General features: G+C 47.8%; 1 protein-coding gene across 7 annotated transcripts in view; it reads right to left on the bottom strand.

The window, feature by feature from the left end:
* Dpf3 (double PHD fingers 3) overlaps positions 1-17,365 on the bottom strand; it is a 270,465-nt gene that overhangs the window by 112,980 nt on the left and 140,120 nt on the right. For all 7 annotated transcript variants that reach the window (XM_076921762.1, XM_076921768.1, XM_076921767.1 and 4 more), the window contains exon 4: positions 4,783-4,910. In XM_076921762.1, the coding sequence (XP_076777877.1) occupies positions 4,783-4,910 (128 nt within the window). The remainder of the gene's footprint in view (positions 1-4,782; positions 4,911-17,365) is intronic.

Raw genomic sequence — 17,365 nt, 5'->3', positions numbered from 1 at the left:
AGCCAACCGTCAACATCAAAGAGAAACGTCCTTGTCTGCTGAACACGGCCTCTGGCCCATCGCTAGGAAATGTTGGCTAGGGTCTAGAGCACGCTCCTTGGCTTCCTGACCTTAACACGGGGTTACTAGTCAAGCCGGGCAAGGCTAGATCGGATGTTCCACTACCTTGGGTTAAGAAAATCACAGAATGAATATGAGGTAGCACCATGGCTACTGCTGGTGATTGTATCCTGCATACTTTCCAGGGCTTGAAGTCATTTAATCATAGCAAGTTCCAAGTGCTACTATCTGAAGGTCATTGCCTCTGGCTTCTCAGTACAGTTCTGATGCCCCTGTCATATTTCATGATAAGGAATTTGTTACACACAACATGAATTCTAGGCTGGAATAAAAAAAAAAAAAAAAAAAAAAAAAAAAAAAAAAAAAAAAGGTGACTGCCACTGCCATTGGGCTGGTCCCCTAAGTGTCTTACAGTCCTGGCCCAGGAGCAAGCTGATTTCTCCCTTGAGTTTCCATCCCACTCGACATCAGCATGTAACCCTAGAAGCCTGAGTCTAAAGCACTGGCCTCAGATACACTGTCCACTTGTCTTCATTTCCTGCCACGCAGCTCTGACCCCGGAGCCTGTCTACCTAACTCACTCCAGGAGAGCAGCCAGGAGCTCCTAACAAACAAAGCCTGAGTCAGGCCTCAGGAGGCTGGGGGTTGGGGGGGGAGAGCATTGGGAGGGAGGAGTGAAGGACTGGGGCATCCAACATAACTGACACCCTCCCCACCACCCTGTTACACACGGCAGCCCCTGCCCTCAGACATCTGAAGAATAAACACATTTGAAAATAACATTCCCTACTGTTACTCTAAATAGCCTTTAGTGTACTGGTAACAATGATTTGTGTTTTCAATAGTAAAAGGGGGGGGGGAGAAAGGAAGAAAAGACACGGGTGGGGGTGAAGGGAGGGAGGGAGGGAGGGAGGGAGGGAGGAAAGAAGAGAGGGAGGGAGGGGAGGAAAGGAGAGGGAGAGAGGGAAGGATCTCTTAACTTATCCTCTCCACTGCTGCCCTGCACTGTCTGCTCTCCATGCAGAGCAGGAAGGGGAGGAATCTTTATGAAATCTAAATTCTACTTCCCTGATCAAAACCCTCCAAAGGGCTTCCTTCCCATCTCACACAAGGCCAAAAGCCAAGACAACTAGATCTCCAGCAGCCTGAAGGGTCTGGCTCCTGCCCACCTGTTCCTCCTCCCCACCCCCACCCCCAGTACTATACTTAGACCACAGGGCCTTCTATCGACTCTCTAGACAAGATGGGCACTGACCTGTCTCAGAGCTGTCACTCCAGGGATCTCACATCACTGGCTCCTGTCATCCCCCGGGACTGCAGTAAAACCCATATCCCATAGGACACTGCCTAAGCTCTGCCCCTCCTTCAACGCTGCTTCCTCCTACTGGCTTTCACTTATCCAAAACTCCAATCCTCTTATTTGTTCGCTTGCTTTTCTAACGGCGTGTCACACTAGAATTAGAGTAGTCCTCAGAACCCACCATGCCTATCAGTCGAGAGCACACACGAATTAATGAGCTAAAAGCTAAGGAAAAGGCACACCGTTGACTTATTATACATGTACCTCTGGGATGAAAAGTCAGTGAGAACTTAAACTCAAGTGGCTCGTGGTCTAGTTTCAGCATCCCAAGTCCAGACAGCACAGTCGCATGCTGTGCATGGGCAGGCACACTGCTAACACCAGGGCTGATGCAATAATGGCGATACAATGACAGCATGTATCCTGGCCCAGGGCCACGTGAAGGCGACTCAGATTCGCTCCCAGCTTTACAGAAGAGCGGCTGTATGTCCGTGTGTATCCAGGCTCCTGGGCACTGGCTTTGTATCAACCATTGAGGATCAACCAATGAGGTAAAAACACTAACAGGGCCGTGGGTATTACAGAGATGGAGCAACCAAATGCTACAGGTCTAAGCACAGAGGCTAATGCATGACCAGCTAAACACACGGCACAAGAAAGAAAGCGAGAAGTGTTTCAAACGCCCGAGTTCAAAAGAGGCTGCTACAGCTGTCGGGGACCAAGAAAGATTTGATGGGGAAGGTGGTACTGGGACCTGGCCTACCCACTAAATGCAATCAGTGTAAGTGGAAGAAAACACACACCAGCAGACCCGAGGCACAGAGGAAGAAGGCTGGGAAAGAGAGGCTGTGAATAAACACTAGCCCAAAGCAGAGAGGAGGGGCCTAAGGAGGCCATGTCTACCACGCTGGACCTATTCAGTGGAGACGAAAGATAGATTAGGAAGGAGCTAGCACAAGCAAAGCTGTGCTTAGGACTAATGTAGAAAAGCAGGGCATGGGAGACAGGGGGAGGGGGTCAGAAACAAGGGCCCCAGTCCCCTCAAGCAGGCATTTACTGTGCACCTACTATGTGTCAATCTGGGTTTGTGTGCTTAAGATGTACGAGTGAGCAAGGTAGTCAAGGGGGTGGGAGGATGGTTACATTCACACCAGGGGAATAAACTATCATAAGAACTGAAGTTCAAAGAATACTAGATGGTGCTAAATGCAATATGAAAAAAAGAAAGAAAGAAAGAAAGAAAGAAAGAAAGAAAGAAAGAAAGAAAGAAAGAAAGAAAGAACAGAAAGAAGGAAGGAAGGAAGGAAGGAAGGAAGGAAGGAAGGAAGGAAACGGAAAGGAAAAAAGTACAGGGATGAGTACAGGGATGAGATGGGTGTAGGGAATGATATTAATCACAGTGGTCGGGGCACCCAAAGGTGAGATGAGAGCCCCACCCCCCATATGTCTGGGGAAGGACTTCCCAAGTAGACCAAACAGCCAGGGCCCCGCCCGTCTGAGAGAGGCAAGAGCCCTTGCTTTTACTCAGGCATGAGCAGCCATACAAAGAATTCCTTCCCCTCCGCCCATCTATCCTCTCAAAGGAACAGTGCTCAGTACTGGAAGGAAATGAGCTATGACATCACGAAAAGTCATGGAGGAAGAGTCTGTGGGTGTCCTGTGACAAAAGCCAATCTGAAAAGGCTACCTGTGTAGCTAAGACTATGGGGGTGGGAGGAGAGACTGAAGGCTGTAGCCAGGGACGGGAGCAGTCAGTGTGGGGCAGTGAAATCTTCTTGTCTTACACTATGCAGCGTGGACTCGGATCATTATCCATTTGCCCAAGCACAAAGCACAGAGCACGCCCAAAGTGAACCCTAACATAAACTGTGGATTCTGGGGGAGAAAGGCCTGTCGAGGGCAGCTCACTGGTGGATACAAATGTGGGGTGTTACTGATGGGAGAGGCTAAGCTGGGGGGGGGGGGTGGTGTGGTGTTAGGGGAGGTGAGAAATCTCTCTACTTTCCTCTCCATTTTGCTATGAGCCTAAAATCACCTAAAGGTTTTTAAAAGTGATCTTTGTCTTTCTGGGCATGAGCAGGGAAACCGTTGAGAAGGCAACTAAGTAACTCAAGCCAGGGAAAGGGGCAGGGTGATCAGAGCAGCAGGAGAGGTATGGGACAAGGGGCTACTCCAATCCCTGCTGAAGACACTTCAGACAGGATCACTGGTGCAGGGGATGCTGGGGGAGACAGACAAGTGTGCCTCAGAAGATACAGCAGTGGCTAAATTCAAATTAGCAGCAATCTCCATGAGGGCTCTAGCTTGTGGGAAGAGAGGAGGGGCAAATACATCCAGCAGTGGCAAGTAAATGAAAAGGATTTGACTACTCATCTTAACACTGGAAGGGCAGAAGCCGCCAGACTGCCAGACTTGGGTCTGCCCGGCATCTCTAAGAAAAGCTTCGTGTAAGACAGAATGTGTCGCAGTGAACATACCACAGTCCCTGACGCACTGATATTTATAAAGCACCACAACAGTTGTGATTATTAATGAAGATTTTAATGAATTAGTGAACCAATTAAACCAAATGTTGAATTGGATATAAAAATGCGATATGAGATATACGACAAAATATAAAAATTTAATATACAAAATATAATATAACCAAAATATAATTTAATTATGCTTAATTATTAATATTATATCAGAATTAACTGACATTACTATAACAGGCTGTGGCCCCCTGTAGTTTTAAATAGGAGGGGTCTGAGACACACTGAGGGTGATAAATGACAGGTGTACGTCCTCACAGCGACGTCTGAGAGATTTACAGGTGGTGGACACAGAGGGAAGTGGATACATGAGGATCAAAGCAACTGTCCATGCCTGGGAGAGGGGTGACCTGGGGGAGGAGTACCTAGGGGAGGGCTGACCTGGGGGAGGGGTGACCTGGGGGAGGGATGACCCAGAGGAGGGGTGACCTGGGGAAGGTGTGACCTAGGGGAGGGGTGACCTGGGGAAGGGCTGACCTGGGGGAGGGCTGACCTGGGGGAGGGGTAACCAGGCTGGCTTTGGAGGATGGGTAGGAAGTGCTGGGAAAGGCTTTGAGATAATATGGTGAGATAGAGCTCAGACTAGGGTGTAAGGAAAGGGCAGAGGTGAGGCAGGGGCCCCAGTGACCACAAAAGCAAGGACTCAGTCAGTCTATCCTGTTCTCATTATGTCTTTAGGACTCAGCACAAGCTGGTGCTTAGCAGATGTGTTCTGAGTACAGACACCAGGAAACCAGGGAGAGGAACAGATGTGAGGAGACGATGATTGCTCCTGAGGTAGAGGGATGCTTTTAATTCAGAAGCTCTAAGCGTCCAAGAACAGTGTCACAAAGACCCCACGGCACACAGGCCGCAGGTGCTCAGGGCTCCCTCAGCAGGTGAGACTACCTGTATCTCCTGGATGCTTTCCTCTTCTCTGACATCCACCTTCTTCTCTACTCCCTCACCACGAAGCAAGGCCTCCAGCGTGGTACTCTCAGAGGTAAATCCATCTTTCTTCAGGGGCAGTTCTACTTCTGGAAAACAAACACAAACAGGCAGGTCAGGCACCCAGAAGCAGGTAAACAGGAAGGACAACCCTTGGGAACCAGGATGAGGGGCCCAGAGTGCTTGGGCAGAACTGAAACAGCCTATGCTATCGCCTCCTGACCAGCAGGATCGTGGAACACCGGAGTTGGGTTTAGCTTCTCCACCGCCACGCAGTCCCAGAGGCAGATCTCAATCCTGCTGTCTCCCTGGGGCAAGCTGAGGCAGAACAGAGAGGGTGCCCTCTAGATGTAGGAGAGGACTGCCTGAGACTCAGAGTTGCTTCTGCCAGTTTTGGGGTTTGATTTTGGACATGACGCTCAAGAAGCCTGGAGCCCATCTCTCCATCTATAAAGAGGAGCAGCAGTGCCCAGGACCACAGTTTTTAAAAACATTCACGCATACCAACAATGTCTGATTGCTATTGTCTTCAAAGTCTCCCCTTGGGTATGCCAGCTACCCCGCTCCGCTTTGTTCCATAAAAAGCTATCAGCCTCAGAGAGGCTGCTCTCTCCTCAACTCACAGAGGAAGTAGATGCCCCAAACCAATGCAGAAAGAGTGGCAGGAATGCCGACAGGTGCCAGAGCCGCAGAGCAGGAAGCCATTGATTTCAGTGTTCTTAAACCTGGAGAAATCCCGTGAAGCAGGCATTTTTCCTCAGACATTAGGAGTCTGTGAGTCAATGGGCGCCATAGTTTGGACACTGAAGTTCCCATTTCCCCTCAAAGCTTGTGTGTTTAAGGCTTGGTTCCGGAGTGGCACTATCGAGAGATGGGGGGACCTTTAGGAGATAGGTACTAGTGGAAAATGTCCTTAGATTATTAGGGTACATCCATGAGAGAGGTTTATAACCCTGGTCTCCTCCTCCCCTCTCTCTTTCCAGTCAGGAGTCAGGCAGTTTGCTCCAGCCACACCCTTTCTACCACTGGCATCCAGAGAAGCCCCAAAATGGGTCTGCCTACCCATCGACTAGAATCTTGAAAGCAGTAAGCCAAAATAAACCGTTCTCTTTAAAGTCGCAGAAGGTGGCTAGAGTCTACTATATTCTACTATAGTCACAGAAGGCTATTATAGTCAGATAGGTCAAGGAACCCTGCCCCCAAGAGAGACCAAGAGAGTTTCTGACTCTTCACCAAGGTATCTGTGATTGGCAAGGAATTTTAATCTAAGATCAGAAAACAAAGGTATAAGGGATCGAATCTTGATTTTCTATATAATTTTCCTTCAACCTCTCCTTGATCCTGGACCTCTACACACACACACATACACACACATACATATACACATACACACACACATACACCCACATATACACACACACATACACACACACATACACACACACTGACACACATATATACACACACTGACACACACTGACATACACATACACACAGACACACACATACACACACATTGACACACACATACACACACATACATATACACACACATACACACATATATACACACATACATACACACATACATACACACATACACACACACGCATTAGATACATGATCCATGCCAGCTAAATGACCCTAAGAACAACTAAGTGAAACCTATCTGTCATTTAAAGCAGAGATCATTGACAGAAGTGTGGATAGGCCAAAGGGAGTCAGGGAGGGATGGTGACAGAGGCACTGCCATTCCCAGAGGGACAAAGAGAGAGTCCCTCTGAAATCCCACACAGGACTGGGGCTAGATCCAACCAAGATCCAGCCACACAAGTGCTGTCTCCTCTCACATTGGCCAGCTCCAAGCCAAAGCCTGTGGGCAAGGGCTGGGCTGCTGTGGCCTACCTCAGTCAGCTTTTCCAGGACACGGATCCCAGTAAGGGCAATGAAAGCATCTAGAAGGGAGAATGGAAACAGGTGGCACCAATCACAGCCGCTCACTGGACTCACCAGGCTCATCAGACCCCATTAGAATGCCACCTGCCATGTCCTCCACCAAAGCACACAGGAGACAGAAGGCCATCCCAGCATCCTTACAGCTGAAGAAATATGCCTGGGGATGGCTAGCCACAGAAAAAGTTGAGAAAGAAGTATCTGAAGTCTCTTTTGAGAACTTTCAGAGGGTGGGGGTAGAGGGGAGGATCTATACCTAACATGAACTACAACCAGGGCCAGCAAGATGGCTCCATGGGTAAATGTCCTCACTGCCAGGCATGATGACTTGAGTTCAATCCCCAGAGCCCACATGGTGGAAGAAAAAAAAAACTGACTCTCACAGGTTATCTTCTGACATCCACATGTATGTCACATCTCACATATACTCATATGCACATAGACACACACTAAAAAACAAACAAACATAACCAGTGGATCAACCACCAGTGAAACTTTACCTATCATCTATTTGACCAATAAATACCTATTGAGCGCCTGTCATGTGGCAACCACTGTGCTGGAACCAGACACACAGTAGGTGGCCAAATAATAAAGAACTCCATCTTTGGATGATTTAAAGATACAGATATAAATGTTAAGTGTAAGACAGAGGTGCAGTTATGAACCATCTCAGGTGTTACAAGGAAAACAGCAAGAGGGCAGCTACTTCACCTCAAAGCCAGAGAAGGCATGTGTGATGACGTTGCAACTAAGTTGAGAGTCAGTCAGAATCAACTGTGTGTTCTAATGAGCCCTCTCTAATGATACATTCTCTCTCTCTCTCTCTCTCTCTCTCTCTCTCTCTCTCTCTCTCTCTCTCTCTCTCTCTCTCTCACACACACACACACACACACACCAGAAAAGTCCTCCAAATGTCTAATCTCAAATAATTAAGATGTGTCGCCTCATGCCCGGTCCTCAGACAGCTGCCTACCATCCCTCAAACTTCTAATAATCTTATGTGTATATTTGAAGGTTATCCCTTAGCCTTCGACAGTAAGCACGTCCAGTTTCCAGAATGGCACAGTGTTTTAGAGCAGGAAAGTTTCAGTCATCAAATCCAATGAGAAGGGAGCCACTTAGCTCAGAAAAGTTGAGCAACTTCAGAAAGAGCTGCCCAGCAGGCAAGAAAGCAATCATGACCTTTCAAGACACTGTTAAAGATCAGGACAAGAGTCCTGACTCCATATAATCTTATCAGTGAATAGCAAGCCCGGATGAATCCTGGACAGTGCTTTGGTGGCACCATGCACACACAAAGGACGTGGTACAGTAAAGTAAGAGCGTCAAACATGCGGAAGCTATTACTGCCAGATGCCCCCTAATCCCTATCATGCCACAGAACGGAGATTTATCCCATTTTACAGATGAACCAGCTCTGCTGAGGCTGAGGGCAGTTTGCAGTACTGTGTTGAGCTCTGCTCAGTGAGAGCATCTCAGGAGCTCCCCACCCTCAGGAAACCAAACCCGGAAACATCCTCCTACCTGCCGCTCTTCTCTCACTCCTCCCACCCCCAGCTAAATATGCCTCCATCTTGTCTTCCAGCACTCAGTCCATACTTGATCCTCTTTAACTGGACGGGCTGGTGAAGTGGTGAAGATACAGTGGGCTCCCTGGCACACGGAGGGCTCCAAGGGATAGCCAGTGACATCGGAGTCCAGTCCCTTCAGGAGAAAAGCAAAGCACGGGAGAGGGGAGGAGAGGGGACTTTATATCACAGAGACCGAGTGGAATCGTTTTCCTCTAATTGCCAAAATATTTTATTGGCTCATATAGTTTCATTTCAAACTGGCCTAGTCAGGCTTGCCTTGGGGCAGTTTCTTAATATAAGTCTCTGTTGGTAAGTTACATGAGGTGATACAGGCATGTATCTGATAGCATTGGTATAAGGCTCAAAGAAGGTAGTATGTCGTATAAAGAAACTTCAAAAGAACCCACCCCAAAACTTAGTGTGTGAAACATCACGGGCAAGGAGGCATGTTGATTTTTATGTTTCATTCTCTTTAAAACTTGGGTTCAAAATTGGGTGATACACGCAAAGAACCTGAGACAGCTTGAGTGTCTCATGAATGCTGCTAAGTTATTATTACCCAAATTTTAATCACTGATGGTAATGTTCCAATAGAAATCCAATAAAAGCTGCCAGAATCATCCTAAATTTTCTAGTTACTGTTTGAAAAAGGGGAGGAAAGGTACAATTAAGTTTTATATTTTCTCTATCCTAAACGCTACCATTTTAATATGAAATTGATATCTGAAAACTGATGTGATATTTTACATTCTTATAGACCTCACTGGTATGTATGTTCCCCCTATAACACATCTAAATTCAGAGGAGGGCTCCAAAGCCACAAAGGGCCAGTGGCTACCCCACTGGACAGAGCAGCTTTACAGCATTAAAAGAAATGCTTAGAAAGATTTTGCTTTCAGTAAGTGGATGGAATTTAAACATGGTTCTTAATGTTGCCTGCTTAATGCCCAATGGAGTACCATTCCAGGAGCAGCATTCAGACTGACCTCTGGCAAACCCTGTTTGCAAAGCATTGTGGGTAAAGCTTGGCTAGTCAGAATGAAAGGCTAACCCCACCCCCAAATCAACCCAGCAGAGGGTACAATCTCTCTGCCTTTTAACCCCAGGGGGTCCCAGCACACATCAAGGAGAAAGGTGAGAGGTCCAAGCTCTCCCACAATGTACATAGGACATGCTCTCCTGGAAGCCCCTGGGGATGTCACTGATTTAATTTTATTCTAATATGGCTCATCTAGATATAGAATCCAGTGACTCTTTCAAAGGCTTCTCTTGTTTAACCTCACACAAAGTTGGAGACCACATAACCCGACAGGAGCCATCAAACATTTAACATCAAAAGAAAATGGACCAAAACACACACACATAATTCATCTTTAAATTAGTCCAATTTTATACACATGGATATGAACCTATGGATCGTTACTCTTTCCAGAGTGGCAGCAGCTGTCACCCAAAGCCAGCCACCTCCTTGGGACCCGGAGGCAGCTCTGCCTCCACTTCTAATTGGGAACAGAGATACTCCTTGGGTGACTTCCAGCACGATCCATCACACCAGAGACAGCTTCTGTGCAAACCGAAGCAAATCGGTTTCCAAATAAGAGAGAGAGAAGAAGAAAAAAAAAACCTCTTAGACAAATAAGGATTGAAGCATAGGAAGAAAAAAAAAAAAAACACCACAAATAAAAGCAGAGGAAGAAAAAAAAAATTGCCAGGGAAGCACAGTGGCTTCTCCCCAGGCTCTGGACAGGGCAGCCTTCCTCTCCTGTGCAGATCAAAGCCATAAGCTTTTGACACAGGTGCCCTAAGCCTGCCACCCAATGCACCAAAAGAAAAGCTTCCAGTGGGTTGTTGGAGCCTCTGAGCTCATTAACAGGATGCAGGCACGATGAGTCTGAGAGTGCGACATGGGAGCAGAGTGAGTAATTAAATCCCAGGTCATTTAAAAATGCAAACGCCTTGGATGTCACAGGCTCCCTGAGCCTCTGACTCCTTTTCCCTCTTCATTATTAAGCTAAGGATAGAGGGCTGGGAACCTGCAAGTCATATATGGATTATAATAAAATATGCTGTATAAAAAAAAACAGATTAAGACAGGTCTTCTTTGGGGAAATATACAAAGAGAGAAGCTGTCTGTTAGCTGTCGAGTTTGCAAGAGATACCATCTTTCGGGAGGCTGGGCTCTGCCAACAGACAGGCTGCCCCAAGGGAAATTGTGGTGAAACACCCCGACAAGGCGCATCCATCCGTCCATCCATCATGGGCTCCCTCTGACGCAGGGGCCTAGAGATACAGTCATGGTACAGAGGGAGGGGGAGAGCCCACAGACAATGGCAAAAAAAAAAAAAAAAAAAAAATCTCCTGCTAGCCCGTGAGTGCCCAGGGGTTTTGTTGTTATCGTGGTTGTTTTTAAAATAACTGTCTCTAGGTTTTCTTTTAAAATACAAATGTGCCATTCTCTCTTCTGTGTGCTTATTATTTTTGATGAGTTAAACTCATCATATGTCCTTGGATTTGTATATTAACTTACACCAAGGAGCAAGAAGCTTAAGAATCAGGATTTCATTTATCCCGGCAGACTCTCAGGCTCATGGAGAGAAGAGGGAAAGGATACCAGATTTCCTACAATGGTGGCCAGGGAGCCATCTCCGTGTTCCCTAGGAAGGCCTTTTCGTGGCTGCATTTGACTCCCTGGTTTGGGACTCATAAAGCTCAAAAGAAACAAAGTTCATGTTAAGGACCTGTCACCCAGGCTTCAGTTCTCAGTCCCTGTTACAGCTTGTGTTAGAATCCCAGGCTATCCACACAACAGGAGAGCCATCATTCCTGCTGGTGGCCCCTGCTGAACCTGCCCACATTCCTCTAAATAGACACATTAAGGTAAGTTCTAGAGTTTGAGGTCAGTACTACAAAGAAGCATTTCCACAGATTCACAGACTTTAGGCCCAAAGAAACATCTATGATATCAAAGGAAAATTACCACTAGGCCAGCCTGCAGGACCAGCACAGTCTCCCAAGAAGGACAGAGAGAAGCATTATGGTAGAAATAGGCTAAGTGGAGGAGACATCTCCAAGGTGCGTGAGACCCATTGGAGGAGGTTATAAGGTTTCAGGTAGGGAGGATGAATGCATCCTGGAGATCCATGACGCAGAATGGTGACTGGTTATTAACAATATATTATGGTACTTAAAATTGCTGAAGGAGTACATCTGAGTGTTTGTAACACACACACACACACACACACACACACAGAAATGACCAACTATGTGAGGTGTTAGACACATTCCTTAGTCTTATCTAATCAGTTTACAGTGTCCACATATATCAAACATCAGGTTGTGTGGAAATGTGGCTCACTGCTGGGGCACTTGCCTACCATGCCCAAGATCCTACATTCAACCTCCAGGATCACACACACTCTCATAGTAGAATAAATATATACACAAGCATATACATCTGCATATGTGTATGAAACATACGGATTCACAGATACATCTATATGTATTTGTGAGTACACACACATACACACACACACACACACACTCAAGTATACCTTTATAAAGCTTGAAAACATTAAAGTAGTTAAGGACTCGAGTTATAGCTCAGCTGGCAGAGCACTTGCCTGGCATGCATGCAGCCCTGGGTTCCATACCCAGCAGTGTATAAAATGGTGTGGTGGCACACTCTAACAAAGATCAGGATTTCAAGACCGTTCCTGGGCACACGGCAAGTTCGAGACCAGCTTGTGCCACATGAAATCCTGTCTGTAAATAAATAAGTAAAAAGTAGTTTAAAGGGGCTGAGGCAACCGGATGTTTGGGGAATAAAATCTCAGTTCTACTACCCTAAATCATACACTTGGCTTTGACTGCCTCATCTGTAAAACTGAGAGGACAAAGCCCACCTCCCCACTGTTGTTAAAGAGCAAATGAGAGAGCAGTTATACAGGACCTGAGCCCAGTAGACGGTCCAGATCCAGGCTCCCTTCTTTCCTCCTCCTCCATCCTCCCTGTTCTTGTGCACCTCAACCCAAACGCCTTGCCTTCCAACACTCTCAGGCTACTAAACACGGTGAGACTCAACTCTCCCAAGAAAGGGTATGACTCAGGAAAAAGAGAAGCAACCAGGCAGAATCTGGAGCAGTCAAAGGGACAGAAGAGTTGGAGCATGAGAACAACTCCAAGCAGAGAGACAGGCCATGCCCCACTGCGAAGGGTGGGTAGCTCCCCCTGCAGCTTTGGAGGAGAAACAGCAGACAGCAGCACAGTGGAAAACACCCTGCTTTATTTATTTGACAGATAGTGACTGAGTACTTACTATGGAGTAGGCTGTTCCAGGTGCTGGGAGCACAGCTGTGGGTGACAAAAATCCCTACCTGCATAGAACTTACATTCAAGTTCATAAGAAATGATACAGTTGGAGAGGAATATAAGAAGTGAGTGCGTGAAGTCTATGATCTGGCATTTGGTAATTGGTGCTTTGGAAAAACTAGCATAGAGGATGACAGGAGAGTGATAGATACTTTTAAATATGGCCAGGGACCCCTGAACCTGGAAGAGAACTGAGAAGGGGCCTGTTCTGATAGCCATGCAAAAATGTCACAGACACCGGGGAGCTTTAAGTGCATCTGCCCTGAAGCTGCCATTTGCCAGAACATACACAGGGGGTGGGGGTGGGGCTCCCAGGAGGTCAGCTCACTGAGTTACAGGAACTTTGAACTGCTGTGTAGGTGGCAGCGAGAATATCAGCTTCCAACCTGGGTGCGATGGTAAGCCACAGGAGGTTTTGAGCAGAGCAAGGCAGGATGATGCGTATATAGTAAGAGGATCAGTCTGAAGGCAGGTAAAGACAGGAATGGGAAGACCACGTCAGAGGTTCTACACTGCCTACAGAGCCCAGGACACACCTGTACTGGGAGGGAGCAGAACAGGGGCAAAGCTCTGTCCTCAGGGAGCTTAGATTCTCCTTGTCAGACCCCAGAGTACATTGGGCAGGAGTGAGTGCCCTGGTCCCCAAGCAGGCTTCTACATGTACAAATCTGTGTCAAGGACAGATGCCCGATACCAGGGAGACCAAGGTATAGATCCTTTATCTGGGCAAGGCCACAGAGGAATGGTTCTCCAAAAGAAAGAAGAGCATCTTCCACCCAGGGCAGAAGATGAGCTTCAGGCATATGGGCCTGCCTGGCATATCACATCGCAGCTATATGCCCCTGTGGAGCACAGGACAACAGCTATAGCAAAAGCAGACAGTGGGTCCCACACCAGGTTCCAAGAACTCTCCTCAACATAGGAGATGCTAGAATGGGGCTTTGGGGAAAAACTTTCGGAGATATAATGTGTTCCTGGCTCCAGACCAGACAGCACACAATTTCCCTGCAGTGCTGCAAGCTGTCTGTAATAATCTCTTTGCTGATACTGAGGAGTGTTGCAGCCTTGGTGGAGGTCCCCTGAGCTCACTCCACAGTGTCTGGGGAGGCAACATCTCTGTACCTCTTCATACTGCCTCCACACCTCGTGGCCTTTAGAACGACCCTAAAAATCTACCATTAACCACATTTTATATGTGAAGAATCAGGTAACCACCCAAACTGATCTCCCAGGTAACCACCCAAACTCCCAAAGCTAGTGATTGAGGGATCTGAACTTGGATCTAGGCCTGGTGATATCTATTCAGCATTTTCTTTCTCCAGTGGATTATGAGACTATGAAAGGGGTCTATAACCTATGACTAAACATAGGCCCAGGACAATGACAGAGCTGGACAGGAAGCCCGGCTCTGGGTCAAGGCTTTTCCCTCTCTCAACTTCCCTCATCTGTGAAAGGACATATGAGAACTCAGTATGTTCCCCGAGCTTCATTTAACAAATTTTCATCATTCATGTGCCATGTGCCAGGCCTTGTGCTGCCTTCTAGGGATGCAGGAGAAGAGGAAGATGGGTCCCTGCCCTGTACCTCTCAGTGAGAAAATAGAGGTGGGAAGAGACTTAGATGTAAGAGCAGACTTAAATGATTCTCAGGTTTAGAGCCCTCTGCTCTAAACATGGGACCCTCTGACCATCTACAAAATGAAGCTTTGGAAACTGAGGCAGTCATATGGCTACTCTGCCCACCTCTAGCTCTAGGCCTTTATCCCTTGCCAGGAACATAAGCAGTGCCAAAACAGTGCCTAAATTCTATTGACCCCAGTTCTGTCACCTGAGACTTCAGGGAAGCCAGGGAGCAGGTGCTGGGGGCACAGGCAGTTGCAGCATGAAGTAGACTGGAGGTCTGCTCAGATACCTTACTCACGGGGCCACCAGCAGCAGAAGAGGCGGCCAATGCAGGCATCTAGGATGGATGGCTGCAGGCTCTGACAATGCAGGAGAGAGATAAATGACAGGTCATTTCCCCTGATGCACTTGAAGGCATCCATTCTCCTGGCCATACCAAGCCCAGAAACCCCCACACAGAGGCAGATAAACACTGACAGATGGGGGGTGGGAGCCAGTGTCCTTCTCCTTGGAAGGACACAGCAGCATCCGTGGCAGGCCTGGCAGAAGGTCACACTGGCCACTGGCTCACACCTAGCTCAGGGCTTTACTTGTCTCTTCTCCACTGCCCTCCCTTGTGTCCACCCCCACCCGACTCATCCATCTAAGGAATGCCTGGCAGAGGGGGAGGGCTGGGGGGCACAGAAGCCCGCCGACAGTCCCATCAATCTCAACCTACATGCTTGGCACATCAGCGTTCCTTAAGCTGTTCCTGGACGGGAGGGTGTCAGAGGAGCCGGGGGAACTGTCTTGGGGAGAAGAGAAATCACATCAAGCATCAGAGAGCAAATGGTGGAAGAAGCCTAGAGACTATTAAAATGTGGGCCATGTACAAAAACAGTAGGGAACTAATTAAGATGCAGGATTTGCAAGAGCTGGGGAAGTTGGCCACAGCCTGCTCCCATCTGTAGAGCTCTGGCAGTTCAGCGCAGCAGCAGGGACAGCACCCTGGGCAGGCTCAGCCCTCCTCCTGAACCTTTCCCTTGGGGGCACCCCTCTGAGGGTCTTTGTCCCTGGTTTGTTGGCCGCTTATGACTTTCTCTGCTTTGGGGCATCCTGAGCTATAGTCTCCTTCAGGCCTCCCACCCTCCTGTCAGTTCCCCCCTAGCAGCCAGAGGAAGGAAGTATATCCTGGTCATTCATCCCCAGTCATTGAAAGGCTGCCCAAAACAAGAAAATGAGAAGGAACCAGAGCCCATTTCTGGCAGCCTTCCCTCCTGTTATCCTTGAGATTCAGCAAGGAGGGCAAAGAGCCTGAGGGTTTCAGGCCAGGGGGCGAGGCTGACAAGGCCTCAGGTTCGCAAGAGCAGGAAAGATTCAGATTTTTTAAACCCTCCATTTTCAAGCACCTGGATGAGTGTGTGTGTCAGGTCCTAGAGAGAACAGTGCCAGTCCTAACCTGTTCCCTTTAGTGTCCCTTGGCTTCACCACCAACACCCTTGAGAAATTAACTTCCTAATATGCACCATGGTTTCCCATTGTCTAACATGAAGATATCTCTGTATCTTCCCAGGACCACAGGGACCAAAGGTCTAGAGTTGAAAGATGCTCAACTAGCCAAGCATTTAATCCAGAGAGATATTAAGGAATAATTCTCCCCCTCCCAAAAAAAGTTTAGTGTTGTACACCTTTAGTCCCAGTACTTTGGAGGCTGAGGCAGGTGGGTCTGTGTTAGATTGAGTTCAGCCTGGTCTACAGAGTGAGTTCCAGGACAGCCAGGCCTTTCATAGTGAGACCCTGGAGAGAGAGAGAGAGAGAGAGAGAGAGAGAGAGAGAGAGAGAGAGAGAGAGAGAGAGAGAGGAAGAAGAAGAAGAAGAAGAAGAAGAAGAAGAAGAAGAAGAAGAAGAAGAAGAAGAAGAAGAAGAAGAAGAAGGAAGAAGAAGAAGAAGAAGAAGAAGAAGAAGAAGAAGAAGAAGAAGAAGAAGAAGAAGAAGAAGAAGAAGAAGAAGAAGAAGAAGAGAGGAGGAGGAGGAGGAGGAGGAGGAGGAAGAGGAGGGGGGAGGAGGGGGAGGAGGGGGAGGAAGAAGAAGAAGGAGGAGGAGGAGGAGGAGGAAGAAGAAGAAGGAGAAGGAAGGGGAGGGGGAGGGGGAGGGAAGGGGGAGGAGAAAAGGGAAAGGAAGGAAGAAAGGAAGGAAGGAAGGAAGGAAGGAAGGAAGGAAGGAAGGAAGGAAGGGAGGGAGGGAGAATTAAAGGCTCCTTTTTGAATGAAGTAGCTTTTTTGCCCACTACCTGCCCCTGCTTTCTCATCTGCTGACACTCTCCCTCTCAAGGAGAGAGCTGTCCTTTGAGAAGTGACAAGGAGGCCCCTCACTAGCCCCAGATTTCCTATTGAAGGAATTGTGACATCTCTGAGGCAAAATGCTTTGTGCTACCTCTGTGACCAAGTGCAAGCTACAGAGAATACTGTCCTCAATTGTAAGTCGACTGAGAGAAATCATGTTGTGTGGGTTGTCCTTCAGACACCAGGCAGGTGGGAGGCTGTGGGACATTTACTCATGATAAATTGGAGGTAAGGGTGAGGGCTTGAGAGACACAGAGGTCCAGGGACAATATGGATACTCTGAGACTCCAAAGAGTTCTTCCCACACCACACATCTGTCTTCCCAACAAAAAATAAATATAAAAGGGAGATATAGTGACAGTGACAGAGGTGGAATGAGAGCAACCAGACCAAGGAGCCCCTCCATCCAGCTATAACTCTGGCCAGGAACAAAGGATTTAATGGCAGCCAGATGAGGACGAGGCTCTTTTTGTCCCCTCTCTGGGGGTCTCCTCATTGAGGATGAGCTCTGTCCTTCCAGAAGTGCAGGGGAGCCATGCCAGAACCTTCTTCAGGGGATCTCTGGACTGCCAAATACAGCCTCCCTCCCTGTGCCTGGATCTAGTTCCTTGACAACCCACCGACTCAGTTCACACACAGGAAGAGCTATCATGCTAGCCCACGAGGATCTGCAGGAGCTCAAGGAGGAGAGGAAGACAAACTGCAG

This window comes from Arvicanthis niloticus, chromosome 23 (assembly GCF_011762505.2).
Source record: "Arvicanthis niloticus isolate mArvNil1 chromosome 23, mArvNil1.pat.X, whole genome shotgun sequence".
Taxonomy (NCBI): Eukaryota; Metazoa; Chordata; class Mammalia; order Rodentia; family Muridae; genus Arvicanthis; species Arvicanthis niloticus.
This window is presented reverse-complemented; position numbering and strand designations above follow the sequence as displayed.